This window comes from Ranitomeya variabilis, chromosome 1 (genome assembly GCF_051348905.1).
Source record: "Ranitomeya variabilis isolate aRanVar5 chromosome 1, aRanVar5.hap1, whole genome shotgun sequence".
Lineage (NCBI taxonomy): Eukaryota > Metazoa > Chordata > Amphibia > Anura > Dendrobatidae > Ranitomeya > Ranitomeya variabilis.
In genome coordinates this window covers 547,604,088-547,630,043 of record NC_135232.1, presented here as the reverse complement: position 1 = coordinate 547,630,043, position 25,956 = coordinate 547,604,088, and the positions used below count along the sequence as shown (strand labels likewise).

At 48.8% G+C, this 25,956-nt stretch overlaps 2 protein-coding genes across 2 annotated transcripts; one reads left to right on the top strand and one right to left on the bottom strand.

Moving 5' to 3' along the window:
* Positions 1 to 6,886: 6,886 nt before the first annotated feature.
* TDRKH (tudor and KH domain containing) lies at positions 6,887 to 23,500 on the bottom strand. The gene is given in 14 exon segments (XM_077255183.1): positions 6,887 to 7,043; positions 19,032 to 19,475; positions 19,649 to 19,724; positions 19,794 to 19,898; positions 20,241 to 20,392; positions 20,598 to 20,662; positions 20,941 to 21,113; positions 21,270 to 21,433; positions 21,597 to 21,861; positions 21,935 to 22,077; positions 22,218 to 22,389; positions 22,467 to 22,558; positions 23,161 to 23,276; positions 23,353 to 23,500. Coding segments are annotated over 13 exon segments (1,974 nt in total). The 5' UTR covers positions 23,267 to 23,276; positions 23,353 to 23,500; the 3' UTR covers positions 6,887 to 7,026.
* Positions 23,501 to 23,548: 48 nt separating this feature from the next.
* Positions 23,549 to 25,753, top strand: SLC39A1 (solute carrier family 39 member 1). Its single transcript, XM_077255197.1, has 4 exons — positions 23,549 to 23,677; positions 23,750 to 23,946; positions 24,027 to 24,157; positions 24,275 to 25,753. Exons 2-4 carry the CDS (start codon positions 23,772 to 23,774, stop codon positions 24,917 to 24,919), a joined length of 951 nt encoding a protein of 316 aa, XP_077111312.1. The 5' UTR covers positions 23,549 to 23,677; positions 23,750 to 23,771; the 3' UTR covers positions 24,920 to 25,753.
* Positions 25,754 to 25,956: the final 203 nt, after the last annotated feature.

Genomic DNA, 25,956 nt, shown 5'->3' with positions numbered 1-25,956 from the left:
CTGTGAAACACCTGAAGGGTTAATAAACTTCTTGAATGTGGTTTTGAGCACCTTGAGGGGTGCAGTTTTTAGAAAGGTGTCACACTTGGGTATTTTCTATCATATAGACCCCTCCAAATGACTTCAAATGAGATGTGGTCCCTAAAAAAAAATGGTGTTGTAAAAATGACAAATTGCTGGTCAACTTTTAACCCTTATAACTCCCTAAGGCTAGGGTCACATTGCGTTAGGGCAATCCGTTAAGCGCATAGCGCTGGCGGATTGCGCAAACGCAATGCTTCTCTAGGGTCCGCGTTTGGCGTCCCCGCTAGCGCAGATCCCCGATCTGCACTAGCGAGGAACGGACCTCGGGCGCGCCGCGGACGCTGCAAGCAGCGTCCGAGGTCCGTCACTCAAATGACGCCACATCGCTAGCGCCCGCCCAATGTGGGCGGGCGCTAGCGACGCGTTCTCCATTACAGACTATGGCGGCGTTAACGGACTACGTTAACACCGTTATGCCGCGGTGTAACGTAGTCCGTTAAACACGGTCACATAACGCAATGTGACCCTAGCCTAACAAAAAAAAAATGTTGGTTCCAAAATTGTGCTGATGTAAAGTAGACATGTGGGAAATGTTACTTATTAAGTATTTTGTGTGACATATCTCTGTGATTTAATTGCATAAAAATTCAAAGTTGGAAAATTGCGAAATTTTCTAAATTTTCGCCAAATTTGTTTTTTTCACAAATAAACGCAGGTAATATCAAAGAAATTTTACGACTATCATGAAGTACAATATGTCACGAGAAAACTGTCAGAATCACCGGGATCCGTTGAAGCGTTCCAGAGTTATAACCTCATAAAGGGACAGTGGTCAGAATTGTAAAAATTGGCCCGGTCCATAACGTGCAAACCACCCTTGGGGGTAAAGGGGTTAAAATACAAATATATGTTGCATAGCATTGGTGAATGAAGTTGTGGTGCTATTAGTCATATTTAATATTTTGTGTGACTTCCATGAGCTTGAAGGACTGCATCCATGCGGTTCAACGATTCATACAATTTATTAATGAAGTCATCAGGAATAGCAAAGAATGCAGTCTTACATGCCTCCCAGAGTTCATCTAGATTCTTTGGTTTTGTCTTCCAAGCTTCCTTTTTCATCCTACCCCAAACATGCTCAATGATGTTCATGTCTAGTGACTGGGCTGGCCCATCCTTGAGCACCTTGATCTTTTTTGCCTGAAGGAACTTTGTTGTAAAGATGGATGTATGAGATGGAGCACCATCCTGCTGCAGAATTTGACCCCTTTTATGATTTGGAATATAAGAGGTAGCTAATACTTCTTGATATTTTTGGCTATTGATATTGCCTTCCACCTTGCAAATGTTTTGCATACCCCCATACTGAATGTAACCCCAGACCATGATCTTTCCACCACCAAATGTAACCGTTTTCTGTTTTCTTGCGCAGGCGTGTACTACGGAGGACACAGCATGAACTTCAATCAATATTGTGGCCAGCATGCAACCAGCGGGTAAGGAAAGGGTGAATCAAACACCCGAAAACCCCGCCCATATGACCACAAACTTGTCCCGCCAAATTCAGGTGACAGGTTCCCTTTAAAGGTGCCAGCCACCTCTGCAGTGGATCTGGTCTTCAGCCTCTTGATAATCCAGGCTTTGGTCGCAGGCTGGATTTTTAACATGTCAGAGCTCAAGTTGCAGTTCAAGTGAAGGTCTGGGGTGCTGGGTTTCTTTTTATACATACACACTAATTAACCGATCATTTACTGAGCACAGGTGAGGATGTAAACTAGGATTGGGTGCATTATTTGGCCAGGCGACAACTTTTGTCTTACCAAAATCTGATCATTCTGTGTCCATTAACTGATCATTATTTCTGCATTGATGCCAATTTATTTTCTTAACCTAAACCACATTTCGGAGGGTTTCAGCTTTGAAAAGAATAATTTATACAACCAATGGATGAATTTAACGTCAGGTTATAAGCTTTTATTTACATAACATGGATAAGAGACAACTTCTGTCAGGGAGTATATCCAAGATAAAGAATTTAATATTATCCGCTTGAGGCACAGTTCAATATTGTATATAGGTAAATACAGTGTAAAGTGCATGGTGCTCATAGCCAAAAGAGCCTCAAGACAGATATAAAATACTTAATACATGCATCTTGGAGTTCCTCTCTCCCTGATTGGCCTCAGGAAAAAAAATGTGTAATCTAATATATAGGTGTGTGTGTGTGTGTGTGTGTGTGTGTGTGTGTGTGTGTGTGTGTGTGTGTGTGTGTGTGTGTGTGTGTGTGTGTGTGTGTGTGTGTGTGTGTGTGTGTGTGTGTGTGTGTGTCCGGGATTGGCATCTGCATCGTCGCAGCTACAGCCACAAAATTTTGCACAGTCACACGTCTGGACTCCGAGAGCGTCAAAGCTATGTTGTGAGGTGAAATTTTAACCCCGCGCTTTCCAATTCACCAAACAATTTTGCCTCTATCTACATAATGGGGAAAAAAATGAAAGGAAAAGTGTTAAAGGCAAATTAACAGCTGCCAGATGTGAACAAGGGGGACTTAAAGAATGACAGCGATGGCGCCAAAGAGTATATACTGTACAGTTGCTGAGGTGGGGCCCCAACATGGGATAATCACCACACCACCACGGGGATATGAACACACACACACAAAATGCGCCACACACTACCACGTGCTCGAACACATATACCACCGTCAGCGCACATTTCCCCACACATACACCAACCTCGCCACATCAAAGTCGAAACACAAAAGTCGCCGCTCAAAACTCGTCACGCGCAAAACTCTCCACATGGAAAACTCGCCACACGCAAAACTTGCACACGCAGAAAAATTGCCACATGCACAAAAGTTGCAACACATGCAAAAGTTGCCTCACACAAAACTTGCACATACTCAAAAGGCACCACACATAAAACTCGCCACGCGCAAAACTCGCCATGCGCAAAACTTGCTGCACACAACTTGCTACACTAACCTGTCACATGCAACTCGACACACAAAAAGTTGCTACACGCATGTCGCCACACGCAATTCAACACACACAACTTGACACACAAAACTCGCCCTAAAACACACACAAGTCTGGTATTATCCTTCAAAAATAAAAATCTGATTAATAAGCAGACAAACTACAAGAGCAACAAATGTACCATATAGGAATCCGGCAGCTGTCAGTCACATGACCAGTCTATTATGTGTATGTGTGAGCTAATATATACTGCCAGGGGGTGGGCTTCCTGTAGGCTGGGGATTTATCAGGCTGCCAATTTAGCTTACAAATACTGAGGTAAAAATACTGACCAAATAACGTGTTAACGAGGTCTAATACAGGAGGAGATGGCATACAGATATATACTATATACAGGAGGAGATGACACACAGGTATATACTATATACAGGAGGAGATGACACACAGGTATATACTATATACAGGAGGAGATGACACACAGGTATATACTATATACAGGAACAGATTACCTACAGGTATATAGTATATACAGGAGGAGATGACATACAGGTATATGCTATGTATAGGAGATGACATACAGGTATATACTATATACAGGAGATGACACACAGATATATACTATATATAGGTGAGATGACACACATATATACTATATACAGATTACATACAGGTATATCTAATATATAAAGCTAAATGTGTGTATGTATGTATGTGTGTATGTCTGGGATTGGCATCTGCACCGTCGCAGCTACAGCCACAAAATTTTGCACAGTCACACGTCTGGACCACGAGAGCGTCATAGGCTATGTTGTGAGGTGAAATTTTAACCCCGCGCGTTCCAGTTCACCAAACAATTTTGCCCCTATCTACATAATGGGGAAAAAGTGAAGGGAAAAGTGTTGGCGGAAAATTGACAGCTGCCAGATGTGAACAATGGGGACTTAAAGAATGAGAGCGATGGCGCCAAAGAGTATATACCGTACAGTTGCTAAGGTGGGGCCCCGACATGGGATATTCACCACACACGGGGATATGAACACACACACAAAATGCGCCACACACTACCACGTGCTTGAACACATATACCACCCTCAGCACACATTTCACCACACACACACACCAACCTCGCCACATAAAAGTCGAAACACAAAAGTCACCACTCAAAACTCGCCACGCGCAAAACTCGCTACATGCAAAACTCGCCATATGCAAAACTAGGCTCACGCAAAACTCGCCACACGTGCAAAACTCACCTCATGGAAAACTCACCTCATGCAAAACTCACCTCATGCAAAACTTGCACACACAGAAAAATTGCCACATGTACAAAAGTTGCACCACATGCAAAAGTTGCCTCACACAAAACTTGCACATACTCAAAACGCACCACATAAAACTCGCCACGCGCACAACTCGCCACGCGCACAACTCGCCATGCACAAATCTTGCTGCACACAACTTGCTACACTAACCTGTCACATGCAACTCGACACACAAAAAGTTGCTACACGCATGTCACCACACAAAACTCATCTCACAAAAGTCGCTACACGCATGTCGCCACACGCAACTCAACACACACAACTTGACACATGAAACTCGCCCTAAAACAAACAGAAGTCTGGTATTATCCTTCAAAAATAAAAATCTGATTAATAAGCAGACAAACTACAAGAGCAACAATTGTACCATATAGGAAATACGGCAGCTGTCAGTCACATGACCTGTCTATTATGTGTATGTGTGAGCTAATATATACTGCCAGGGGGGAGGGCTTCCTGTTGGCTGGGGATTTATCAGGCTGCCAATAGCAACCAATCACAGCTCAGCTTCTATTTTGCTACAGTTAATTAATCTGAGCTCTGATTGGTTAATATAGGCAACAAAGACATTCTCAGTATAACAAAGCTAATATATGTTAAGAAATGCTTCTATTAGCTTAGTTTTTGCCTTTTAATAATTACATTTCTATCTATTTGTTTTGTGGTTTTTGTGTGCAGAATAAATTTTTGTTAACACATTCTATTTTGCTAAAAGCAGTCATTAACCCGGGCGAAGCCGGGTAGTACAGCTAGTAGTATATAAAGTGCATAATCCCCTAAGGGCAATCAGGGACATTGTCATGCATATCAAAGATCAAGGGAACTAATAGCAGCAAAAATACAGATAAATATAAATACCCAGAGTTCCGTTCCGTCCAGCGTACCCCTTGACGTGCGTATAGGTACGTGTACGTAAGGGTACGCGTGTAGACATTTGCTCAGTCGTGACCAGCATTTTCCTCTTGGCCCTGGTAGGACACCTGCTGTCCAGTCCCAGGTGTCTAGCTGTCACGGCGGCCCCTGGCATCCCCAAGTTGAGGAGACTCTGGATGAAGGTGTAGCCCGAATCGTCACATCAGACTCCTCCATTAGATCTGTTGGTGTGATTCACGTGAGGGGGTAGAATTTCCTTAGTTATTTTCTGGTGTTCGTTTTCCCCAAACAGGAAAGTCCTCTATCCTCACAGACTCCTCAGTTTCCAGTACAAGCAAGGATGGGACGTTCTGCCGTGGTTCGGACTACTACCCAGTCAGCAGCTTTTTCTGGATGTAGTCACCAATCTTCTAGAGTAAAGGTACCTTCACACGAAACGACATTATAACGATATCGCTAGCAATCCGTGACGTTGCAGCGTCCTCGCTAGCGATATCGTTTCGTTTGACACGCAGCAGCGATCAGGATCCTGCTGTGATGTCGCTGGTCGCTGAATAAAGTCCAGAACTTTATTTGGTCGTCCGATCGCCGTGTATCGTTGTGTTTGAAAGCAAAAGCAACGATACCAGCGATATTTTACACTGGTAACCAGGGTAAACATCGGGTTACTAAGCGCAGGGCCGCGCTTAGTTACCCGATGTTTACCCTGGTTACTAGCGTAAAATGTAAAAAAAACAAACAGCACATACTCACATTGCGTCCCCTGCAGTCTGCTTCCTCCTCTGACTCAGCGCCGCAAAGTGAAAGTGAAAGCAGCACAGCGGTGACGTCACCGCTCTGCTCTCACTGTACGGCGCTCAGTCAGTCAGGAAGTGGACGCAGGGGGACGTGAATGTAAGTATGTGCTGTTTGTTTTTTTTAGATTTTACGCTGGTAACCAGGGTAAACATCGGGTTACTAAGCGCGGCCCTGCGCTTAGTTACCCGATGTTTACCCTGGTTACCAGGGGACCTCGGCATAGTTGATCGCTGGAGAGCGGTCTGTGTGACAGCTCTCCAGCGACCAAACAGCGACGCTGCAGCGATCGACATCGTTGTCGCTATCGCTGCAGCGTCGCTTCGTGTGAAGGTACCTTAAGGCGACCATGAGGTGAAAATCACCAGACTGAAGAGCAGAGTGGTACTTTATTCTATCAAGAGCTAAAACATCAGTTGTTTTACCTGCAGCTTTTCACGTGATTGGAGAAGACGTAGTCAACTGTTTGTATGTGAGCTTGGCAATCAAATCTCTTCCCCAATTCAGTAGGGTTTTTTTTTCTTAATTACAGCCTGGCAGCCATATTTGAGCTTGTGGAGAAGGATGAGTTGGGTTCTGGTGGGGGATCAACCATGAACAGAAGAATGCGTTAAGTGGGCAGGTTGGAGGAGTCCTCCGCAGAGAAGGTAGCTGCTGCATGTGACTTGTCACCATCTTCTTGTCTCCAGGGCGCCTGCTCAGAGCAAACAGCTATGTCAGGTTTGCCATTCTAGAATCAGAAGACCACGAATGTTTCCCAACCTGCATATACAAGGTGTTCCTGGCCTACACATTGGAAAAATCAGCCATTAACCAGGGGATAAAAGCCCCCAATAAAGAGAAAAGGTAATGTAGAGCTGAATAATCTGTGCAGTGGGATGAGCCAGGCAATAAAATAACAAAACCTTTATTAACAGAAACAATATATACATTATGCAACTTGTAAACAAGGCGAACGGCACCGTGTAAAAAAATTGCAAACTGTGGCCAGAGCGGACACTGCTCAGGACTCCTCTTCTATCACTATGATGTCACTGCTGGAGCATGTCTGCGGAGAGACACAGGGCAGGAGTTAATGAGAGGGATCAGAGAACAGAGCATAAGAGGGAGCCGAAGGGTCACAAGAAGCATAGTGGAAGCAAGAAAGAAAGAGGGAGCCTAAGGGTATGTGTCCACGTTCAGGATGGCCGGCGGTGTCGTCGGAGCGGCAAACCCGCTCGGCGCTAAGCCCCGCCCCCTTCTGGGACGCGATGATGCCGGATGTGTTCATTGCACACATCCGGCATCATCGCACCCCTCGCATAGGGCCCTGTGTTATTCCTTGCGGCGCCGCAAGGAACACGGACATGCTGCGATCTTAAAAGACGCGCAGCATGTCCGGAGTCGCAGGGCCGACGGATGCGTGTTTCCACGCATAGTGGACACGGGATTTCATAAAATCCCCTCCACTATGCTGGAACGTCTGGACGCTGCGTGTTTGACGCCGCAGCCCCACGCAGCGTCAAACACGCAGTGTTTCCTGAACGTGGACACATACCCTAAGTGTCACAAGAAGGAGGGAGGTAGCGAGCAGGGTTGCAGTAGAGTAAGAGGGAGCCAAAACATCACAAGGATGGAGGGAACGAGTGGGGTCCCTGTAGTGTAAGAAGGAGCGAGAAAGAGGGAGTCGAAGCATCATAAGGATAGAGGGAGCAAGCTTATTTTTCCTTGCAGTTTGGTACGGACAATAAAGTCTATTTGAATTGAAAAGAAAGCGAGAGAACCCAGAGAGAAAGCGTAAGAGACCACAAGCAAGGCCAATTTCAAACAGATGGCAACCCACAGTGATCCCCAGAGAGGGCCAAAGTACATGAGTCCACATGCCCCACAGTGGCAAAATAAAGCAACAGAGGGCAGTAACATGGTAGAAATAAGGACATTGCTCAACACATAGTGCAGCACAAGTTATATCGACAGGATATAACGGCCACATACCCGCTGCTCAGCATTTGACTAAGGGTTGCACCTGCAAGGGTTAATCTCTCTCCTCTCACTCAATCCAGCATTCAACCTCTGTCCTATGCTGCAATGGGAGCATAAATCACACCCCGACACACACCACGCACCCTCAGCTTCATACACGCTGCCACCACTCACCGAACACACAGGCGATGAGTCCCAGAAATGCTGCTGCTGGCCAAGGGTCACACACTCTAGGGCCATGGATTATTTTAGAGCATACAAGGTTCAGACTTAAAGTTCTAAGCTTTAATAGAAAAAAAAAAAAAAAAGGTACAGTTCTTACAATGAAAAGGATAAAAAAAAAAAAAATGTAAATAAGTGATATACAAATATGCAAAACAGTTCTAAAATAAAAGGGAGAAACGTACAGAAATATCTAAACTTTGCAGTCTGGTATTCTGTTCCCTTGGGGGGGATATGAAATGGATCACATCAATTTGTGAACATCTTTTTTTTGTGGAGGGCCCAATCTATAGGTTTAGCCTGGAGATCAGATCTCTAGACCAGCCCTTCATGTTAATATTCTAATTCCTGGTTTGTGATTGGACCATGGCTACTTTACCAATAAATACATTATTTTTTTCTTTGTCTTAACCCTTCTTTCCAAATAAATAGAAAGTATCAGACTGCAACTAGGACACATTTGGTGTCTCTTCAAAGGCATCAGAGGTGTGAAATGGTTCCTATTCTGTGTGCTCTCAGGAAGGCTCCCTGGGGTTTGAGACCCTGAGGCCAGGAAAGCTACCATTGGGATAGATAACATAGGTTATGACCTTTGTAAAGAGCTGCAGCCTAAGAACAGATGCTAATTTACTGCCTGTCATACATCGCCTACAAATACATATTTTCACTACAGACATCCTTAGTTATCAGCAGCTGGAACATTCAAGGACTGAACTCTTCAGATTTGGATCCAAGACAAACAGCCCAGACTTCAAAACAAAGGCTAAAAAAACGTTGACTTTCAAATCCTCTTGGAGACATAGGACTAAAAAAAGAAGTAGAGGAGGAATCTCTTGCACCCATGGGGTACAGGGAATAATCTGTCTCTACCCAGAAAAACAAGAACACCAAACAGAGCTCAGGGGGCATAGTAATATGGTGCAAGAAGGAAATCAAATAACATCAGTGCAAAAAAAAAAAGAAAAAAAAAGACAGCCACATCTGGATGGATAAGCAGCTCCATCCTCACCTCTCAGCAGGGCATCCACCTCTGCACAGCTCACAATCCTGCATCAGAATCCCCATACTTCAAGCTGGACATCTTCGAGGTCCTACAGAGGGAGACAAGCTCCATTCCAGTCCAAGGGCATTGTTCTCATCTGTGGAGACCTCAACGCCAAGACAGGTACAGAGAAGGACTACATGTCACCTGATGGAGACTCCTATGTGCTGACAGAATTAATAAAAGTGGCAGAACACCTATGAACGTGCGCCGGAGCCCTGGGCTCTCCATACTCAATAGGCGCTTCAAGGTAGACTCATTAAGGACATCTACACTACACTCCCACACAAGCAGCAGTGTGGTGGATTACGCCATAACAGACCCAGCAAAAACATGCCTTCATAGTCCACTTGTCAGTGGACACTATGCCACGGCTGTACAGACCTTGAACTTTAGTAGAACACAGTGTCAGCCACCAGCTTCCTGCAGCTGCTGGATTTTCACATGCCCCTGCTACTAAAGAGAATGAATATTCACTCCATTCCACTCCCATAGGCAAGGAATGAAGTGAATATTCATTCTCTTTAGTAGTGGCGACATGTGAAAGCCCAGTAGCTGCAGGAAGTCGGTGGCAGCAGCTGACACTGTGCGCGCTACTAAAGAGCAATGAACACTCACTGCCCTCCACGCACAGTCCTGACGTGGGAAGCAGCGAGTATTCCCACAGCTGTCCTCAGCTTGTAAGCAGCGCATGACATCCCTGTCATGCGCAGCTTACAAGCATAAATCAGTTGCTGGCACCAGAACAAGACACTGCGAGGAAGGCAAGTGCAGGAAGGCAAGTGTAATGGTTTGGTTTTTTAATGTTTTTCTGAAGGGGCCCTACATACCAGGATAGGGAATGAAGGGGCCATGCATACCAGTATAGGGGATGAGGGGGCCATATATACCAGGATAGGGGATTTTAACCCCCTTAACGACCACCGATACACCTGTTAACGGCGGCATGGAAGGGTACTTATTCCTTATTCCTTTGCGGAAAATCCCTTTAAAAACCGCGCAGATTTGTTGCGGAAAAAAAGAAGGAGCATGTCACTTCTTTCTGCGGATTCCGCAGCGGTTTTCAACATGCACCAATAGGAAAGTGCTGTTGAAAACCCACAGAGGAATCCGCAGAAGAAACCGCAGGAAAATCCGCAGGGAAAACCGCAGCGGTTTTTCAATGCGGTTTTTCCAAATCCACTGCGGAAAAATCCGCATCAAAATCTGCAAAGTGTGAACAAGCCCTTAAGTAGCTTTTCTCACGATTGCATACACCTGGCTGTGAAGTTCAAAGCTCAATGAGAATACAAAACCAAAAAAAGTGCTTTAGTAAGTCAGTAAAAAGTAGGTAGGAGTATTTAAAACAAGAAAATGATAAGGGTGCCCATACTTATGCACCTGTCAAATTTTGTTTGAATGCAGATTGCACATTTTCTGTTAGTACAATAAACCTCATTTCAAGGCAGAAACATTACTGTGTCCAACAGTTATTAGATATACGAAACTGAAATAGCTGCTGCAAAAAAAATTTTTTTATAAAACATTAAGCTTAAGATTAATAGGGGGTGCCCAAACTTTTTCATATAACTGTATATCGAAGAAATTTTACCCCTAACATGAAGTACAAAATGTCACAAAAAGAAACAAAAAAAAAAAATAAACACAATCTCAGAATCAGTAGGATACATTGAAGCGTTCCAGAGCTACAACTTCATAAATTGACAGTGGTCAGAATTGTAAAAATTGGCCTGGTCACCAAGTATTGGCTGTCACTAAGGGGTTAAGTTCAGAATTGACCATATTTTTATTCCAATTTTTTTTGCGGCTTATGGTCCAGTAAGTCTTATAGTCTGAAAAATATAGTATTTGTAAACTTTACCCCCAAGGGTGGTTTGCACGTTAATGACCGGGCCAATTTTTACAATTCTGACCACTGTCCCTTTATGAGGTTATAACTCTGTCAGAATCACTGGAATCCGTTGAAGCGTTCCAATGTTTTCTCGTGACATATTGTACTTCATGATAGTGATAACATTTCTTTGATATTACCTGCGTTTAATTGTGATAAAAAACTGAAATTTGGCGAAAATTTAGAAAATCTCGCAATTTTCCAATTTTGAATTTTTATGCAATTAAATCACAGAGATATGACACACAAAATACATAAGTAACATTTCCCACATGTCTACTGTACTTTACATCAGCACAATTTTGGAACCAAAAATTTTTTTGTTAGAGCGTTATAAGGGTTAAAAGTTGACCAGCAATTTCTCATTTTTACAACACCATTTTTTTTTTTAGGGACCACATCTCACTTGAAGTCATTTTGAGGGGTCTATATGATAGAAAATACCCAAGTGTGACACCATTCTAAAAACTGCACCCCTCAAGGTGCTCAAAACCACATTCAAGACGTTTATTAACCCTTCAGGTGTTTCACAGGAATTTTTGGAATGTTTAAATAAAAATGAACATTTAACTTTTTTTTCACAAAAAATTTATTTTAGCTCTAATTTGTTTTATTTTACCAAGGGTAACAGGAGAAAATGGACCCCAAACGTTGTTGTACAAATTGTCCTGAGTACATTTGTGGGGGTAAACCACTGTTTGGGCGCATGGCAGAGCTCGGAAGCGAAGGAGCGCCATTTGACGTTTCAATGCAAAATTGACTGGAATTGAGATGGGACGCCATGTTGCGTTTGGAGAGCCCCCGATGTGCCTAAACATTGAAACCCCCCACAAGTGACACCATTTTGGAAAGTAGACCCCCTAAGGAACTTATCTAGATGTGTGGTGAGCACTTTGACCCACCAAGGGCTTCACAGAAGTTTATAATGCAGAGCCGTAAAAATAAAAAATCATATTTTTTCACAAAAATGATCTTTTCGCCCCCAATTTTTTATTTTCCCCAACGGTAAGAGAAGAAATTGGACCCCAAAAGTTGTTGTCCAATTTGTCCCGAGTACGCTGATACCCCATATGTGGGGGTAAACCACTGTTTGGGCGCATGGGAGAGCTCGGAAAGGAAGGAGCACTGTTTTACTTTTTCAAAGCAGAATTGGCTGGAATTGAGATCGGACGCCATGTCGCGTTTGGAGAGCCCCTGATGTGCCCAAACAGTGGCAACCCCCCAATTATAACTGAAATCCTATTCCAAACACATCCCTAACCCTAATCCCAACGGTAACCCTAACCACACCCCTAACCCTAATCCCAACTGTAAATGTTATCCAAACCCTAACCCTAACTTTAGCCCCAACCCTAACTGTAGCCTTAACCCTAGCCTCAACCCTAACCCTAGCCCTTGCCTGAACCCTAGCACTAACCCTAGCGGGAAAATGGAAATAAATACATTTTTTTAATTTTTTTGCTAACTAAGGGGGTGATGAAGGGGGGGTTTGATTTACTTTTATAGCGGGTTTTTTAGCGGATTTTTATGATTGGCAGCCGTCACACACTGAAAGACGCTTTTTATTGCAAAAAAATATTGTTTGTGTTACCACATTTTGAGAGCTATAATTTTTCCATATTTTGGTCCACAGAGTCATGTGAGGTCTTGTTTTTTGCGGGACGAGTTGACGTTTTTATTGGTAACATTTTCGGGCATGTGACATTTTTTGATTGCTTTTTATTCCGATTTTTATGAGGCAGAATGACCAAAAAACAGCTATTCATGAATTTCTTTTGGGGGAGGCGTTTATACCGTTCCGCGTTTGGTAAAAATCGATAAAGCAGTTTTATTCTTCGGGTCAGTACGATTACAGCGATACCTCATTTACATCATTTTTTTATGTTTTGGCGCTTTCATACGATAAAAACTATTTTATAGAAAAAATTATTATTTTTGCATCGCTTTATTCTGAGGACTATAACTTTATTTTTTCTTTGATGACGCTGTATGGCGGCTCTTTTTTTGCGGGACAAGATGACGTTTTCAGCGGTACCATGGTTATTTATATCCGTCTTTTTGATCGCGTGTTATTCTACTTTTTGTTTGGCGGTATGATAAAGCGTTTTTTGCCTTTTTTTTAACGGTGTTCACTGAAGGGGTTAACTAGTGGGACAGTTTTATACGTCGGGTCGCTATGGACGCAGCGATACTAAATATGTGTACTTTTATTGTTTTTTTTATTTAGATAAAGAAATGTATTTATAGGAACAATATATTTTTTTTTTTTTGCATTTTTTTTTGGAATTTTTTTTTTTTTTTAAACGTGAATATATATATATATATATATATATATATACTAGCTATTGAACCCGTTCTACGCCCGGGTGGCGAGCATTTATATTGGAATATGGTCTCCATCCTGGTATGTGCTGCTCCTATCCTGTCATATGCTGCTCCATCCTGCGCCCCCATCCTGTCATGTGCTGCTCCACCGTGTCATGTGCTGCTCCATCCTGCGCCCCCATCCTGTCATGTGCTGCTCCACCGTGTCATGTGCTGCTCCATCCTGCATCCCCATCCTGTCATGTGCTGCTCCACCGTGTCATGTGCTGCTCCATCCTGCGCCCCCATCCTGTCATGTGCTGCTCCATCCTCATCCCCATCCTGTCATGTGCTCCCATCCTGCGCCCCCATCCTATCACGTGCTGCTCCATCCTGCGCCCCCATCAGTGCGGGCGGCTGTGCTGAGTGCGGGCGGCTGTGCTGAGTGCGGGCGGCTGTATGTGGCTGTGCTGAGTGCGGGCGGCTGTATGTGACGTGGCTGTGCTGGGTGCGGGCGGCTGTGCTGGGTGCGGCAGCTGTGGACGGCTGTGCTGGGTGCGGTGGCTGTGCTGGGTGCAGCGGCTGTGCTGGGTGCAGCGGCTGTGCGTGGCTGTAGGCGGCTCTGCGTGGCTGTGGGAGGCTGTGCTGGGTGCGGCGGCTGTGCGTGGCTGTGGGCGGCTGTGCTGGGTGCGGCGGCTGTGCTGGGTGCGGTGGCTGTGCTGGGTGCGGCGGCTGTCCGTGGCTGTAGGCGGCTGTGCTGGGTGAGGAGGCTGTGCATGGCTGTGCGTGGCTGTGCTGGGTGCGGCGGCTGTGCTGGGTGCGGCGGCTGTGGGTGGCTGTGCTGGGTGCAGCGGTTGTGCGTGGCTGTGGGCGGCTGTGCTGGGTGCGGCGGCTGTGGGCGGCTGTGCGTGGCTGTGCTGGGTGCGGCGGCTGTGCGTGGCTGTGGGCGGCTGTGCGTGGCTGTGGGCGGCTGTGCGTGGCTGTGGGCGGCTGTGCTGGGTGCGGCGGCTGTGCTGGGTGCGGCGGCTGTCCGTGGCTGTGGGCGGCTGTGCGTGGCTGTGGGAGGCTGTGCGTGGCTGTAGGCGGCTGTGCATGGCTGTGCTGGGTGCGGCGGATGTGCTGGGTGCGGCGGCTGTGCTGGGTGCGGCGGCTGTGCTGGGTGCGGCGGCTGTGCGTGGCTATGGGTGGCTGTACGTGGCTGTGGGCGGCTGTGCTGGGTGCGGCGGCTGTGCGTGGCTGTGGTCGGCTGTGCTGGGTGCGGCTGTGCGTGGCTGTGGGCGGCTGTGCGTGGCTGTGGGCGGCTGTGCTGGGTGCGGCGGCTGTGCTGGGTGCGGCGGCTGTGGTCGGCTGTGCTGGGTGCGGCGGCTGTGCGTGGCTGTGGCGGCTGTGCGTGGCTGTGGGCGGCTGTGCTGGGTGCGGCGGCTGTGCGTGGCTGTGGTCGGCTGTGCTGGGTGCGGCTGTGCGTGGCTGTGGGCGGCTGTGCTGGGTGCGGCGGCTGTGGTCGGCTGTGCTGGGTGCGGCGGCTGTGCGTGGCTGTGGGCGGCTGTGCTGGGTGCGGCGGCTGTGCGTGGCTGTGGGCGGCTGTGCTGGGTGCGGCGGCTGTGCTGGGTGCGGCGGCTGTGGTCGGCTGTGCTGGGTGCGGCGGCTGTGCGTGGCTGTGGGCGGCTGTGCTGGGTGCGGCGGCTGTGGTCGGCTGTGCTGGGTGCGGCTGTGCGTGGCTGTGGGCGGCTGTGCTGGGTGCGGCGGCTGTGGTCGGCTGTGCTGGGTGCGTGGCTGTGGTCGGCTGTGCTGGGTGCGGCGGCTGTGCGTGGCTATGGGTGGCTGTGGGCAGCTGTGCTGGGTGCGGCGGCTGTGCGTGGCTGTGGGCGCCTGTGCGTGGCTGTGGGCGGCTATGGTCGGCTGTGCTGGGTGCGGCGGCTGTGCGTTGCTGTGGGCGGCTGTGCTGGGCGCGGCGGCTGTGCTGGGTGCGGCCATTTTCTTGGTCCTGCTCCCGGAGTCGGCGCCTGCGCAGTCCGCGCTTTCCGGCGCCATTTTCTTGAAGACACTGCAATGTGTCTTCAAGAAAATGGCGCCGGAAAGCGCGGACTGCGCAGGCGCCGATTCCGGGAGCAGGGGGACAGTCACGGCCCGGAAGCGCGTCGGTGGAACGGGTCAGGTAAGTATACTCACCCTCCGCCTCCTGGCTCGTCCCTGCTTGTCCGGTGGAGATCGCGGTGTGCGTTCAGCGCTTACGCATACCGCGATCTCCTGGGAGCGTCGCTCTGTGCGGTCCAGACTGCGCCGGCGCTTGCGCAGTCTATAGAGGCTTCGGACAGAGTGACGCTCCCAGCGTTATATTATAGATATATATAGATAGATATATATATATATATATATATATATATATATATATATATATATTTTTTTTTTTACACTATAACATTGCCCCAGGGGGGGGGCATCATGTTATAGTGTAAGATCACCGATCTGACACTTTGCTGTGCACTGTGTCAGATCAGCGATCTGACGTGCACAGCTCCTGGAGGCTTCCGGGCGCCTGCTCTGAGCAGGCACTGTGAAGCCACCTCCCTGCAGGACCCGGATGCCGCGGCCATTTTGGATCCGGGCCTGCTGCAGGGAGGAGGAGGTAAGAGACGCTCGGAGCAACGCGATCACATCACGTTGCTCCCGGGGTCTCAGGGAAGCACGCAGGGAGCCCCCTCCCTGCGCGATGCTTCCCTATACCGCCGGAACACTGCGATCATGTTTGATCGCAGTGTGCCGGGGGTTAATGTGCCGGGGGCGGTTCGTGACCGCTCCTGGCACATAGTGCCGGATGTCAGCTGCGATAGTCAGCTGACACCCGGCTGCGCTCCCCCCGTGAGCGCAGCTGATCGCTATGACGTACTATCCCTTCGAGGGTCAGATAGGCCCAGGTCACCTCCACGGGATAGTACGTCTAAGGTCAGAGAGGGGTTAACACAAGTCCCTATACACGAAAGCAGCAAGGGGTCAACCTGGCAGTGAGCGACTTAGGCTACTTTCACACATCAGGTTTTTTGCATCAGGCACAATCTGGCGAATGTTGAAAAAAACGGATCCGGCACAGATTGTCATATCTAGATTATTGTATAAAAAAAAATTTGGAGCATGCTCAGTTTAAAAAAAAAACGGAATCCGGTGCCGGAATCCATCATTTTCTGGATCCGGCACCTTCTGGCTCCCATAGGCTTCCATTCTAGCAAACAGCGCTTCCGGCTTTTTCGCCAGAGACAAAAAACGTTGCTATGGACAGTTTTTCCAGAATGGCAGATTTTCCGGATCAGGTGAAAAACAGACTTAACACAATGTCATCTGGCGCAATCAGGCACTAATACAAGTCTATGGGAAAAAACAAAAAACAAAACACGGATCCGGCGGCAACAATCGCCGGATCTGTTTTTTTTTTTTTTTTTTTTTTTAATTTACTCAGATTGAGCCTGACAGCGAAAACCTGATGTGTGAAAGTAGCCTAACCCCTCTTAAAATACCCAGAGGTATTTTCCGTTTTTTTGCTCCCATTCTCAGAGCCATAACTTTATTTTTCTGTCAATATGGCCATGTGAGGGCTTATTTTTTGCGAAGCGAGCTGTACTTTTGAACAGCATCATTGGTTTTACCATGTTCTGTACTAGAAAACAGGAAAAAAAATCCAAGTGCGGTGAAATTGCAAAAAAAATGCAATCCCACACTTGTTTTTGTTAGGCTTTTTTGCTAGGTTCACTAAATGCTAAAACTAACCTGCCATTAGGATTCTCCAGGTCATTACGAGTTCATAGACACCAAACAGGTCTAGGTTATTTTTTAGCTGTGAAAAAAAATTCCAAACTTTGTTAAAAAAACAAAACCGTCATTTTCCGACACCCATAGCATCTCCATTTTAAGTGATCGGGTGAGGGCTTATTGTTTGTGCACCGAGCCGATGTTTTCAATGATACCATTTTGGTGCAGATACTATCTTTTAATCGTCCGTTATTGCATTTTAATGCAATGCCGCGATGACCAAAAAAGAAAACGAAATTCTGGAGTTTTGAATTTTCTTTTCATTACGCCGTTTAGCGATCAGGTTAATCCTTTTTTTTTTTTTTTTTTTTATTTATAGAACGCGGCGATACCAAATATATGTGTATGTTTGATATTTTTTATATGGTTTTATTTTGAACGGGGCGAAAGGAGGGGTGATTTGAACTTTTACATTTTAATTTTTTTTTTTTTTACTTTTTTCCATGGGAGACTAAAAGCTGCCACAACCCGATTGGCTCTGCTACATAGAGGCGATGGTCAGATCACCTCTATGTAGTAGAATTGCTGACTTGCTATGAGCGCTGACCACTGGGTGGTGCTCACAGCAATCTGGCACTGACAACCATAAAGGTCTCCAGGAGACCTCTGGTTGTCATGCCAATGAACAGGTGACCTGATGGCCGGAATTTAAATGCCGCTGTCAGCGTTTGACATAGGTATTTAATGGGTTAATAGCCGCGATTCCACCCGCGGCTATTCCGGGCACGTGTGAGCCATTCAAAACAGCTGACGTGACGGGAAAGATGTGGGCTCACCGCCGGGATGGAGTCCGACATTGACGTACTATTATGCCCGATGTCGGAAAGGGGTTAATAACATCCCATATACAATAGCAGAACTAGCTGGCCTCAGAAGGACTAACTGCAAGAGACCTACAAATAAACAGTACCAAAAACGGTACGGCAAAGAATGGAAGGCAATATGCTGCTCCCCAAGAGTAGACTCAAACCAAAAACAGAGACCCCAGCAACAGGGACCTAAGAGCGGCCTATGACATCCTACAGAAGCAATACAAGCGCATCCTCAAGGAGAAAAACCAGGGGCTTGAAGACTCCATCTAGGACAACTCATTGTGGGAGACCTGGAGTCATATTGGCACAAAGCCCAAGCAGAGCTCCCTTCACAACCAGAACAGCCACATTTGGCGCATCCATGCGGGGGAAGAGGGAGAGGGAGAGGGAGAGAGACACAAACAGGCAGACAAACAGACAGACACATAGGGAGATTGAGAGACACACGGAGAGCCACACACACACAAAAAAAGGGACAGACACAAAAAAAAGACAGACACACAAGACAGAAAAAGAGACAGACACATACACACAGACAAAGAGACATACAGAAACACAGACTCAGACACACAGAGACAGTGGCAGAAGAGACAGAGAAAGAGAAAAAGAGGAAGGCAGAAAAATTTAAAAAAAAAAAAAAAAAACACACAGCGAGAGACAGACATGAAGTGTCAGAAGAGGGACAGAGGGAACAAGCAAAGCACCAACAGAACATTGATGAGAGCAACCAGGCCTGGAGTTTAACAGGGAGTGATCGAGCAGGTCTATATTGCAAGGGCAGTGATTGGGGCTCATAGTGCAAAAAGGAAATGTGTGACTAAAAGAGGGAGCAGGACGGATGCCGTACAAAAAATACAAAGGGAGCGGGGCAGAGTGAATAAAAAGGAGGGAGTGAGAGCAGAGAATGAGCCCTAAATAATGTAAAAGGGGTGAAGTGTGAATGACACCATAAACAGTGGGACAACCCTGTGTCCCCACCACCATCACTCTGTGGATCTTTACCAAAATCCCTTGGTGCCTGTTTCACACCCATCTGGACTATGTCGCCCTCACTGTTGGAGCTGATGGTGATGACTTCTCTGGAGGAGCTGGTGGATGACTCATCAGTCAAGTAATAGAAACAGCCACGTGGGGAGTTGATGCTGCTGTCCTCCAGGGATGAGGACACAAAGCTCAGCCCCTCCGAGCCTGTGCAGGTGGAGGAAGAGCCAGATGCCACCCATGAGGAATCAGAAGATGTGGCTAAAGGGGCAGTGTTCTTGGGGGAAGGGGCGGTGGACGGGCTGGAAGTTGCAGGGTGGTCACCGGTGTGCATTTTTGAGACGCTCTGATCTAAGCTGTCCACTTCATCCACAGACTTCGACCAGGACGTGGGGGTGGAGATGCCGCTCTGCTGACGCTCAGGGATGCGAAACACATCCGCTCGGATAATATCAATAGATCAATCTGGGATGCAGGTAGTTGAGTGTTAACCAAGATGGCCATGTTACCATCATAGCAGCCACCGATCTATTTACAAGAGGTTGTCACCAAGAGGTGGAGCACCACCATGAGAAGGCAGTAGTGACAACTCAGACATAGACCCGACCCTTAGCCGACACACATCCGACAACACTTACCAGATGCCAGGCGCCTCTCAGGACAGCTAGAGAAACTGCCAGGGTCTGACCCCACAGACAGACCAGTGACTTCTTCCTATTGGGGGCAGCACACCGTGAGCAGAGAATATCGACCACTGTCACCAGTGGTGAGGACGTTACCCACCAGGAGTCGAGCCACCAGAGAGTCCTTTTCATCGCCCTTCGTGGGGCTCACCTGGCAGTCTATGGCATGGCCCTGGCGGATCAGCTCCAGACCGATGTCCAGCATCTACAATAAGATTGATAATGACCAGAGGGTCACAGCCGAAATAGAAGAAATGCTACCCATCCTCCATTATAACCCTTCTAGCCTCCACTCATAGCCAGAGCTGCGGGCACATCTGATGCAATATCAAAAGTTGTGACTGCTGCTCTGGCTGTGAGTGAAGTACAGATCTAACATAACAGCATATGTATAACTGCAGCTATGGTTGTGAGTGGAGTATGTCACACATCCTACTCCACTCACAGCTGGAGCAGTTTCATCTTCCAGGATGCAGCAACAAGTTTACATCTTGACAAGACTATGCATGCTGCTTTGGATGTGGCTAGAACACATGTCTGGACTCACAGGGTCAATGGAAGGGTCGTAAAGATGGATCTGGAAGCAGCAAGACTGCCCAGGAGACGGAAAACTGGAGATTTTGGCGAGCAGCGGCTTCCATTCAGCGCAGTGCGACAAAGTATCGAAAGCATCCAGCGCCTGATAAGACCATGTCCCCCCTGCCGGGAGAAGAGATCACCATAAGGAGGAGCCCCCAGAAGACGTATGTATTGTGCGGACAACCAACATGGCCGCGGCTCCAAGGAGTGGCCACCGGCTCTCGAGTCCTGCAGATATTTGGGCAGGCAAGATTCGGCACACCTGCTTCCTATGGATGTAATCGCGGCCATGATGGTTGTCACTGCTCTGCCAGATACAACTCACCCTTGGGAGCAACACCGGAGAGGCCGCATTCAATGGCCTGGAATGGCAGACTCAGAAAGTCACTCCTGGAAGAGGACAAGTCCACGGTTACACAGAACAGAGGCTGGACCTTGTTCAGTGTTTCTCAACTCCAGTCCTCAAGACCCCACAGCAGGTCATGTTTTCAGGATTTCCTTAGTATTGCATAGGCGATGGAATTAATGCTTGGGCAGGTGATTAAATTATCACCTGTGCAATACTAAGGAAATCCTGAAAACGTGACCTGTTGGTGGGCCTTGAGGACTGGAGTTGAGAAACACTGACCTAGGTCATCACACCGGGCAGTCGGGGGGCTGCCACTCACCGGAGCGGATGCAGCTCCTTTCTTGCCGTTTCCCAGTTGTCGCCGTAGTCCACGTAGTATAAATCCACGTTTCCATTTCGCAGGAAGCCCAACACCTCCGCCCGGTACCAGAACTTGTCAACGTGGAAGGGAGCAGCCACAATGTCACCCACCTGGATCTCTGGCACTGCCCCCTGACAAAGCATTGATACCATAAGTGGGAGGAGTAACTAATCAAAGTGGTGACATAATAATGGTAAGTGTGACTAGTCAATGCATAAATTAAATCCCTTCCCCCACACAAGCAGCAGCCAATAGGAATCTGGGCAGTGGCCATCGTCAGGACACACCCTCTTCCGTCCGCGATAATGGTCACTCATCTCTGTGGTCAGTTTGTCCAACTGCGAAGAGCGGGATCCCAGGATCTGGATCCAGAAGTGTTCGGGTTTCTCTGCAGCTGACACGTAGACGTCCACATACTCATCAGCGCGGAAACTGAAGTTTGGGCTCGGGACTGGAAGAACAGAAAATTAAGAACATTTCCACCTCCATAGCACACCCGACATCACACACAACATTTATACAAGGAGACTTCGTAGATATCACCGCCCTTCCCACAGCCAATCAGAACAGCTAGCAGGGGTCATGTGATGCTATAGTAAGATGCAGATAGATACCCTCAAACTTGCAGATGTTGGAGGGGCAGTTAGCCATGTTTTCTTGGACTGGTGATTTGTCCCCCAAGGCTCTGTCCTCTGCATGGTCCATGGTCTGGGGAGCTTCCCAGAGAGGCAGCCGCTTATCTTTCTCTTCCTCTGGGGGGCACAGTGTTTCCATCTTCTTCACAGCGATGATCTGTTTCCGGCTTGAGCGGAAGGTGGAAGACTGTGCGGCTCTGCGCTGGACAGCGACATCCTCCTCTGAGGCTTTCTGGAGGAGGATCTGACAGGAGGAGGGCAGAGTATTATCATGGGGAGACACAGACTTACTACGTGTCACCGTCTCGCCCTCGCACCTTGGCTGCCTCCACTTGCTCTCTGTTTCCAGTGACTGTGACCAGTTGGGTCGACGCAGCCTGGTTATTCTCTGTCTGCCGCTCACAGTAGATGTTGGCGCCAGAACTTCTGCCTATTTCCCAGATCCGCTCACCCCCTTGTCCTGCAGCCAACAGAGAAGACAGACTGCGGGGAGCTGCATGCCCAGCAAGACAGTAGCTTGTAGAGCCTCCATTTTCTCACATTAGACCTCACCAAAGCCGTGCGTCACATATGGCCGCCATCGACGGCTCCTCGTGTTACCTATGATGCGGCCCATAGACCTGGCCGGGAAGTGCAGCTCCACCCTCAGCGCAGATCCGTCCTGCAGCCGCTGCTGAGCATGGCGCAACTGTGCGGGGCTGCCTGTAACAGTCAGCTCGTGGTCTCTGCCGTCTGGAGCTGCTTCAACACGAGACTGGTTTTGTCTCATCAGCTGAAAAGAGGTAATGATTACATGGAGGAAACATGGAATCATCTGGCAACTGGGCGGATCCGACTGCTGGGACTCACCTTGTGCGAGACAGCGCCATCTTGATCATTGATGAGCTCCGTGGCCAACTGGGGAAAGGTTACCTGCAGCTCGTCCGGTCTGTGGTCAGGGGCTAGAGACAACACACAAATGAGAAAATGTGGAGCCCGGCAGGACAGACAGACGGGCCGGGGTGGGGGGAGAGATAGACGGGCGAGAGAGAGAGAGAGAGAGAGAGAGAGACGGGGGGGGGGGGGGGGTTGGGGGAGAGAAACAGACGGGGGGGGGGGGGGGGGGAGAGAGACAGACGGGCCGGGGGGAGAGAGACAGACGGGCCGGAGTGGGGAGAGACAGACGGGCCGGGGGGGGGGGGGGGGGGAAGAGACAGACGGGCCGGGGGGGGGGGGGGGGGGAAGAGACAGACGGGCCGGGGGGGGGGGGAGGGGAAGAGACAGACGGGCCGGGGGGGGGGGGGAAAAGAGACAGACGGGCCGGGGGGGGGAGAGACAGACGGGCCGGGGGGGGAAGAGACAGAGGGGCCGGGGGGGGGGGGCAGTTGAGACAGAGGGGCCGGGGGGGGGGGGGGGGAAACAGAGGGGCCGGGGGGGGGGGGGAGAGACAGACGGGCCGGGGGGGGGGGGGGGAAGAGACAGACGGGCCGGCCGAGGGGGTTAGACAGACGGGCGATACCGACCAGAGGGCCCAAGGGTCATGGGGCTGGTGACAACTCCTCACCTGTCCGGTACCAGGTGTAGCAAGTGTACAGCAGTACTGCCCCAGCTGATACTCCCATCGTCACGGCAATCTTTTGCCCAGTTGTAAAGCCGCTCCAGCGCTCCATGATCCACCTGCTGCACAGTCAAAATATAAGCTGACAGTCCCCCAGAAACAAGATATAGGAGAACCATCTGTCACCCGGCCACTAACCTCCAGCTACCGAACAGCTCATGAGGAGGGAGAGAAGTACCGCTACTTCAGCACTTATCTACTCCCCCTCCAATTCTGTCGACGTCACGGGCTAGTGCTTGAGTCGGCGGTGACTTCCGGGTGCAGCAAGATGGCGGCAGACACTGCACGCTGAAAAAACAGTACAGAACAGGAGACTGAGCGTGAGAACTAATATTCGGCGCCTCTCATACATCCCCCACTGCCTGCCTCACTGTCGGGGAGCCCTCTTTCTGCCCATTTGTCTTTGAATCGTCGCACGCTACCCACGGTCTGCCAGCCCTTGCAGCGAGGTCTCTCCGGTCGGGTACGTGTATCGGCGATGGGTCCGCGTTCTGGCCGGATAACAATCCCTAACATGGCGTCTGCTGTCCTGCAGTGATCGGCACGTTCTTCCCACCATGGAGGTGAACCCCGCCAGCGCGGTGTGGAGCCTGGGCCGGGAGGCCGCCTCGCTCTCTGTGGTCGGTCTGGAGATGAAGCTGGGCTCTATGGTGACGTTACTCCTCCTGAGCCTCCTCAGTGGCCTGGCCCCCCTCTTCCTCTTCAGTCGGCAGGCAGCCCCCGACATCTTGGGTAAGTCCTGCTGTCAGAAGGGCGGGGGGCTAACTACCTTGTAGCAGCACTGTAATGTACACAGCATGTCTTGGTTGCAGGCGATCGGCGCAGGGCGCTGAATCTGCTCAGCTGCTTCTCTGGGGGGGTCTTCCTGGCCACCTGCCTGTTAGATCTGCTGCCCGACTACCTGTCCGGGATGAACGATGCCCTCATGAGACTGAAAATAACCGTAAGTATGACAGATGCCACAGCTACTGACGTGACACTGGACGCCACCCTCCTGACACTTCCACTAGTCACATGACTCTTCCTGCTTTAACCTCTTGTTCCCTGTGCTTGCCCCCAGCTCCAGTTCCCCCTGCAGGAGTTCGTCTTGGCCGTGGGCTTCTTCCTGGTGCTGGTGTTGGAGCAGATTGTGCTGAGTTACAAGGAGCCATGGGGGAGGTTGGAGGAGACGCACTCCCTCTTGGGCACTGACACCCGGATCCTGCACACAAACCAGCCACATGTCCACGTGGACGTGAATGCTCACTCAGCGCTGCGGGCCGTGGTTCTGGTTCTGTCTCTCTCCTTGCACTCGGTGCTGGAGGGTCTGGCAGTGGGGCTCCTGCAGGAGAGCGAGAAGGTGCTGGAGACCTGCCTGGCGCTGCTCATACATAAGTGCATCATCTCCTTCAGCATGACGCTGAAGCTGGCGCAGGGCCGCCTTCCTCCGCGGGTCATCCTCTATTGCCTCCTCCTCTATGCCTTCATGACTCCTCTGGGCATCGGACTTGGCATTGTGGTGACAGAAAATGCAGACCCCATTCAGCAACTGAACCACAGTATCCTGGAGGGCATTGCAACAGGGACCTTCCTGTACATCACCTTCCTGGAGATTCTGCCTCACGAGCTGACCGCCGGCGACCATCGCATCATGAAGGTCATCATCATACTCTGCGGCTTCTCCGTCATCACCGCCATCCTTTTCATTAAGATCCAAAGGGTGTGAGAACCGCTTGTATGAGTAAGGCCGGAGTCATAATAGAGAGGAATGCGGACGAGTGCTATGCGATAAAAAAAAATCGCATAGCACTTGGGCCAATGTTTCTCTATGGGGCAGCGCCCATCATCCGTTGTTTTCTCGGCCGTATTAAACGTGCGAATGAAATCGCAGCATGCTGTGATTGTCACCGTATTACGCCCGAAATATGCCAATGAAAGTCTATGGGTGCGAGAAAAAAAACAGAGAACACATGAACCATCAGTGTGACTTGCGAGAAATACGCAGCGGTGTTCTATAGAAAAGCCGGCAATTCAGTGCAGTGTACAGTAAAATCACCCTGACAGAATAGAATAGATAGAATAAATGTATACACATGGTATAGGTATATATAGATTTACAGTACAGACCAAAAGTTTGGACACACCTCATTTAAAGATTTTTCTGTATTTTCATGACTGAAAATTGTACATTCACACTGAAGGCATCAAAACTATAAATTAACACATGTGGAATTATATACTTAACAAAAAAGTGTGAAACAACTGAAATTATGTCTTATATTCTAGGTTCTTCAAAGTAGCCACCTTTTGCTTTGATGACTGCTTTGCACACTCTTGGCATTCTCTTGATGAGCTTCAAGAGGTAGTCACCGGGAATGGCTTTCACTTCACAGTTGTGCCCTGTCAGGTTTAGTAAGTGGGATTTCTTGCCTTATAAATGGGGTTGGGACCATCAGTTGTGTTGTGCAGAAGTCTGGTGGATACACAGCTGATAGTCTTACTGAATCAGAGGCGTAACTAGGGTTTCTGGCACCTGGGGCAAGAATTCATTTTGCACACCCCCCCCCCCCCCCCCCCCCATGACATACGCGATTTGCACACTCAGTCATGTGCCCACGAGCTCCTCTCCCTAATGCTCTCAATGTTCAGTGAAAAACAGAGAAGCTCGGTGTCACAGGACCATAAGTATGAAAGTCGCATGTGAGGTAAGTGTCCATGTGGCGACTACTGCAACCTGCAGAGCTGAATCCTGACATCGCAGGC

What these genes read in the sequence shown, in the direction of transcription:
- SLC39A1 (XM_077255197.1), top strand. Translation starts at nt 23,772, where the DNA reads ATGGAGGTGAACCCCGCCAGCGCGGTGTGGAGCCTGGGCCGGGAGGCC. An exon ending in GGCAGCCCCCGACATCTTGG is followed by an intron (nt 23,947 to 24,026) that starts GTAAGTCCTGCT and finishes TCTTGGTTGCAG; the next exon opens with GCGATCGGCGCAGGGCGCTG. An exon ending in TCATGAGACTGAAAATAACC is followed by an intron (nt 24,158 to 24,274) that starts GTAAGTATGACA and finishes GCTTGCCCCCAG; the next exon opens with CTCCAGTTCCCCCTGCAGGA.